The sequence below is a fragment of the Malania oleifera genome, chromosome 8, assembly GCF_029873635.1.
Source record: "Malania oleifera isolate guangnan ecotype guangnan chromosome 8, ASM2987363v1, whole genome shotgun sequence".
In the NCBI taxonomy this organism is placed as follows: domain Eukaryota; kingdom Viridiplantae; phylum Streptophyta; class Magnoliopsida; order Santalales; family Ximeniaceae; genus Malania; species Malania oleifera.
The window spans coordinates 4,203,789-4,210,197 of NC_080424.1; the positions used below are offsets into that span (position 1 = coordinate 4,203,789).

At 37.4% G+C, this 6,409-nt stretch overlaps 1 protein-coding gene across 1 annotated transcript; it reads left to right on the forward strand.

Annotated features, from left to right (window-relative positions):
- The first annotated feature begins 216 nt into the window (after positions 1-216).
- On the forward strand, positions 217-6,205 carry LOC131161911 (mitogen-activated protein kinase kinase kinase 3-like). The gene is made up of 11 exons (XM_058117932.1): positions 217-734; positions 1,977-2,246; positions 2,388-2,475; positions 2,643-2,705; positions 3,199-3,359; positions 3,444-3,519; positions 3,899-3,958; positions 4,054-4,161; positions 4,248-4,484; positions 5,125-5,231; positions 5,327-6,205. Exons 1-11 carry the CDS (start codon positions 238-240, stop codon positions 5,331-5,333), a joined length of 1,674 nt encoding a protein of 557 aa, XP_057973915.1. The 5' UTR covers positions 217-237; the 3' UTR covers positions 5,334-6,205.
- Positions 6,206-6,409: the final 204 nt, after the last annotated feature.

Below are 6,409 nucleotides of genomic sequence, written 5' to 3' on the forward strand. Positions count from 1 at the left end.
TTAGTTCTTCAACAAAAGAATTTTAAAAGTACATAGAACTAGAAATTCATAAGCCTAGGAAAAGGGAGTTTACCCTCTCTTTTTTTTTGGTGAAAGAGAAATGCTAGAGTGGGAAAACCTTTCTTGCATGCATGTATAACACACACACACACACACACACACATATATATATATATATATATATAGACACATATATGCAAAAGAAAAAGCAAAAGGAAAAAGGTAAAGCCCCAACCTATGGTTCGTCTCTTGCCACTTCTTTGTTGGAAAATGCCTTCTTGGTGGGACGAACACACTCGCAATGCGGCTCTGGTGTCCAATGAGCGCCACTTCACAAGCAGAGCTTCACCGCCCAGAAGCAGCAATGGCGACGACAAGAAAGAGAAGAAACTGGAGAAGCCTGCGAGCTTCGACGATGCCGTCCCCCTCGCACGCGATTCCCCAGGAACCAGTCATCACGATTCTCATGTTTTTCCCGCTAAATCTTTTGATGGGTCGTCCGACCTTTTGGGATTCACGAGTTCACCGTCAAATGTGGGGAAAGGGGTAATTGAGGAGAAGAGACATTATCCTCTGCCTGTGCCCGCTGGTTCTTTCCAACCGAGGGTTGCTGGGTCTTGCTCCGAATTGGTGTCCTGTTCAAATTCTAGCTCATCTGGGTCGTCGTCGTCATCTTCTTCTCCTTCATTTTCTACTTCAAATGATGATGTCCGCGGGGAGTTCAATTACTTAAGGTTCGTAAAATCTTGAATAAAAACCATTGCTTTAATGTGCATTTTTATTTTTCCCTTTGCATTCTGTGGACTATGGGTTTGCGAGTGTGAAAATGATTTTGGTTATATCCCTGACGCCTGTCTAGAAGCCGAGAAAGCATAAGAGCTTGCAATTTAAGTGAAAAAAAAAAATGCACCTAATTGGCTACTTGAACTATTTGGCGCCAAGAACTAAGTTACAGCTGCTTGTTGTTTGTCATCTTGAAAGTGTTTTTCTTGCTTAGAAGAGCTATAGAGGTACTTTTAAGCTAATCAAAGTAGTCAATTGACGTCCCTCTTTTTTATCTCTCAATTTTTCATATTTGAATTGAGAGTTGATGGTTTTTATTTTTCCTGAAATTTGTTGGGTTTTGAGCTGTTTGGGTTTTCTGCTTTGTATTATAGCGGGATGTGAATTGTTCCTCAATTACTAGTTGTAGAGCTCTGTAGCTTAAATCTTGATTTATCTTTTATCATAAATTATTTATAGTCTTTTCTATCACATTCCTTTGCTTGCTTGTGTTCTTTATTATTTAATACTCAGTCATCATGGATGCTGCTTTTTTCCCCCTACTGATCTGTATTTACGCCTTAATTTGAGAAAATTAGGAGCTTGGTTTTTTAGCTTGGCATATGGTTGGACAATCGACATATGGTTAAGGGAGCAAAATTGAATCAAATGCAACTGCATTGTGAAAAATTCAGGCTCTTGCCGCTCTTGTTTACCAAATATCGGTTTTTTCCTTTTTTCCACCCTTAAAATTTCAGGCCTTTGTTTTTGGAATATTTATTTTTTAAGGAACTGTTTGAAATAAGAGTTCTCTTGTAGAATTTGAATAAGTCAGAGTCAGACCATACAAATGAATTTCAAGAATGACTAGACTATTTGCCAAAATGTAGTTGAAAATTTGGCCGTTCATACTAAATGGACTTAAATCTGGATTTGAAAAAAAAAAATGCTTCGAATTCAAAAATTCAAAGCCACGATCAGGAACCACTTGTTTTTGGTCCACACTCCATGACATTTATTCATTGAAGTGAATAACTGACAGCACTTCTTGAGTTTTCATTTCCTGTTTGAATCTGCAGATATTTTATGATATATTAAATTAGTTATTGAGATTTTTTTCAAGGAAACCCAAAATTATTAGTTAGGTCTGGATGATTGAACCCAGCTCGCTGCAATTGACTAATTCTAACACAAATATTTGATGGCAATGGCAGGACACATGAAGATACCAAATTGAGCTTCTGGCTTACTTTATGTCCAGGATCGAGGGCTTCCATTAATTTCACCTTAGCACAGTATCCGCTGTTGCAGGGCAAGAGTTTGGACTCCTCATCAGGAAAGTGCATAAATGGGAGCCCGTGTCATCCCCTGCCCCTCCCACCAGGTTCTCCTACTATTCCTTCGCAGTGTCTTGAGTCAAAATGGAAGAAAGGAAGACTTTTGGGAAGAGGAACTTTTGGGCACGTTTATAGTGGATTCAATAGGTAGCAGAAATTTTCATGTTTAAATTTCTCTGTTTTTTGAATTATTTTTATTGTTAGCTTGAAAGATCGATTACAGAAGGTAAAAAAGATGGGTTACAACTCATTGTATTTTTAATGTTCCATTTGTATTGATTTAAACAGTGAAAATGGACAAATGTGTGCAATAAAGGAAGTCCGGGTCATATCTGATGATCACACTTCTAGAGAATGTCTCAAGCAACTGAACCAGGTTTTCCTCTCATATTTATGCGTCACCCAAAGCAATTTGCTCACTATCCTTTTATGTTTAGTTGCTTCTATTTTTTCTTTATGAAGCTGCTTCTGATATTTGGTGTCTATAGTACTGAATATCTGGCATTATCAAGTCATAGTATCCTATGCTTATCTTGTTAACAGGAGATTGCATTGCTTAGTCAGCTCTCGCATCCAAACATTGTTCAATATTATGGAAGTGAATTGGTAAGAGCTAACTTGATTATTTTAAAATTTGCATCGCATTTCCTTCTACTGTTAAATAAGTAAGACAATGGAAAACTGGCCTATCCAAATATAAAGCTACAAAAAGTACACAACAAATCATAATATGATCAACAATACTATCTTTTGTCTCAGATTAGCAGCTCAAGTATCTCTTAGTAGGAATCAATTTGATGCAAAAAAAATTTTTAGAAGTTGAAGTTGACAAAACATATATCTTGGCAGAATCCCATATTCTAAGGTACCTTTTTTTCCATCAATTTTCTATGAAAATTAATCTCAAGTCTGATGAGTCAAAAGTTCAAATTTTCAAAAGTGGGTATGCTGAGGCATATTCCTTCATACTGTGGAAAGTATTTTGTGTAACTGCTACTGCCATAAGTAAATTTTCAACCGAACTTCTAGGAAAGGGGCATAAGATGGAATGTGATTACCAATATTTCACTTGGAATGATTTCGAAAGTAACCGTTGCAGGGAAGAGACAACCTCTCAGTGTTCTTGGAGTATGTTTCGGGAGGCTCAATCCTCAAATTGCTCAGGGAATATGGCCCCTTCAAGGAGCCTGTTATCCAAAGTTATACCAGGCAAATTCTTTCTGGGATAGCCTACTTACATGGAAGGAATACAGTGCACAGGTATTTTTTTGCTAGAATGGAGAACCACATCTTCCTCTAGCTGCTACTTCAAAGACATTGCAAATGATGTGTTTCTCATTGCAGAGATATCAAAGGGGCAAACATACTAGTAGATCCTAATGGCGAAATTAAGCTGGTTGATTTTGGTTTGGCCAAACATGTAAGTTTCTTGTCCATTGTATAGACCTCCATTCTTATAAATCATTAGAAGAATTGAGTACCATCTTTGCTGTTGATTTGAGATTTTTTATGCCAAGCATTCATTTATCCAACAAAAATTAGGAGAACACATACTTCCATTGACATGCGATGCACCAACATAAACAATTTCTGTCAGCTTGTTGAACCAATATTGATGGCTTTGATCAACTGACATACAAAACACACATGAATCTGTCACGAAGAAGGGTTCTCTCCCTTTCTCTCCCTCTCTGGTTATGGGGAGGCAGCTTCTTTTAACATTTTCCTCTAGGACCCCAATCTCAGATGTTCAGGTTCATTTTTTTATATTGTTGCTTTGGTTTTCTCTCTCAATCCAGATGAGTTCATGTGCTTCAATGCTTTCTTTTAGAGGAAGCCCTTATTGGATGGCACCAGAGGTATCCATCTCTATCTTTTCCCATCCATACAATTGTCTTTAGTTCCAGTTTATAGTTCAATGATGTTTGTTCATCTCATCCGTGTAATGATCCAGGTTATATCAAATACAAGTGGATGCAGTCTCGCTGTGGATATATGGAGTCTAGGGTGCACAGTTATTGAGATGGCAACATCAAAACCGCCATGGAGTCAGTATGAGGGGGTACGATACATATTGAATTTCTACATTTTGTTATCAGCAGGCAAGTTTCTTAAGTTGGACTTGCGTCATTATGTTGGCATCAACAGGTAGCGGCAATATTTAAGATTGCAAACAGCCATGATTTCCCTGAAATCCCCAATCACCTCTCAGACAATGGAAAAAGTTTTGTGAAATTATGCCTGCAGAGGGATCCATCTGCTCGTCCCACAGCCGCACAGCTATTGCATCACCCATTTATCCAAGAGCAAGAGAGAAAAAGAGTGGGAAAACACAATTTCCTTGATGATGCCCACCCTCCTGCCTTGGATGCAGGCCATTCAACGGTAATTTCAGTATGTTTTAGTTGAAACTGTATTTGAAAATGTCCATACATTTACTTGAGTAAATTTTTTCTTTGATCAGTTAAATTGAATTTACCAAGTATGATTGGTACAGTAGATCTGTTTAGTTTTATCTCTTTGGTTGGTGGGGAAAGTAGGGAAAACTAAGGGTCCATTTGGATCAAGAATTTTACATGGAAAAAGAAAAAAAAAAAGAAAAATAAGGAGGAAACGCATTTCCCTTATATTTTTCTTCTCTATTAAATGCGCATTTCCCTTGCTCAGTCAAGCTCAAGTGTGCTGTTTGTATTCTGCTCTGCTTCTGGACGAGATGGACTTAAGTCTGTTTTGCAAGCTACAATGTCTTCTATTTTTTTTTTTTTTTCCCTTTTATACAACTTCGATGTGTAAGCATCAAGATGCATTAAATATAGAAAAATAACTAAGTTATAGGAATCTATAACTACTTATATTAAAGAATTAATTATTCAATTTTATTAACAAATTAAATTAAGACATAATACATTCTCATCATGTGTGCTTGGTAACTAGTTGTGCAAGTTATAGCATGTATTTGAGAAATGCTTAGCAGTGAAAGAAGAGCCTTTCTTACAGTTTGTTTGTTCTTCTGCCTTCTCAACAGCTAGCTTCTTGTGTTTGTTCCACTAAAATGACTACTTCTCTATGCGATGGAGATCTTGGGAAGAAACAAAGCAAGGTTGCATATTTAAGAGCTTCAAAGAGCTCCCGGTAACATTTACCGCTTATTCATAACCTTCTCCTTCCTCACTTTATTGAATGATACAAATCATTCAAAGTAACTTCATGACATCTTTTGTGTACAGAGTTTAATGAATAAATCACGTCTTCTACAATCAATACAAAAATGTAAACCAGCAGAGCGGAGTTAAATCTGCTTTTTCGTCCATATCATCATCGTCATTGTCATTATACTAACGGGACAAAACAGTTTTGCTCTTATCACCTTGGCTTGGCAAGAGATGCACATGTTGGCAAGATTACTACATTGAGTTGTACAAGTCATTGGAAGTAACTTCATAACATATTTTGTGACCAATGTCTTCACCTTCAATACAAAAATACAAACCAGCATAGCAGAGTTCAATGCCCTCATCATCATCATCATTATACTAATGGGACAAAACAGTTTTGGCCTTGTCGCCTTGGCAAGACATACACATGTTCACAAAATGATGAAGCATCAAAAGAAGTTCTCCTTGGACCATGCTTGAATTTAAAATGGGCTGGCTTTGCTTCCATAATGCATCATTATAGAGGGTTGTACTGCCTATTTCAAGAATGAACTTGATAAGGTGCAAAAGAGGAATGGAGCCGATCATCTGATGAGGGAAACAGACAGAAGCTGGTTGGGTACATGACTACTGAAATTCTGATGCTGCTGAAACCTATGTTCCCAGCTTTTACACGTATAATGATCATTACGCAGGCCAAAAGTGAATGGAAAGAGAGCTGATTTTGTTCTCAACTCCATGTACTATGTACGTAGAAGATGGCACATTAGCAAGCTTCTGCGCTTGTTTTTCACTTGGAAAGGATGTCAAGGTGCCCATGTCTTGTGTCCATTTTACTCTGTATTGGTGTACTTTTTGTAGCTGTTAGTAACATGCTAATTGTATTTACAATTTAGGAGTCAAAAAGAGTGATCACACCTCTATATGTTTATGTGATTTGACTTTCACAAATCCCATTTGGTGGTTCATTTCCTCATTCCTGGAGGGGGAGTAGCTGGCAGCCACACCGGCTATAATGCAGAAATATATCAGAACAAGTAATGGGCTTTAATGGTATTATATTGGCAAGAAGCCAATGGGAGACAGATCATATGATATACTGAATGAGAATTCAGAGAGTAATTTGGTGGTAAATATGATGGAGAAGTGTCTTTT

Coding starts and splice junctions, on each gene's coding strand:
- LOC131161911 (XM_058117932.1), top strand. CDS start 238: ATGGTTCGTCTCTTGCCACTTCTTTGTTGGAAAATGCCTTCTTGGTGG. Junction 2,476..2,642: donor GTCTCAAGCAACTGAACCAG/GTTTTCCTCTCA, acceptor TCTTGTTAACAG/GAGATTGCATTGCTTAGTCA. Junction 2,706..3,198: donor AATATTATGGAAGTGAATTG/GTAAGAGCTAAC, acceptor TAACCGTTGCAG/GGAAGAGACAACCTCTCAGT.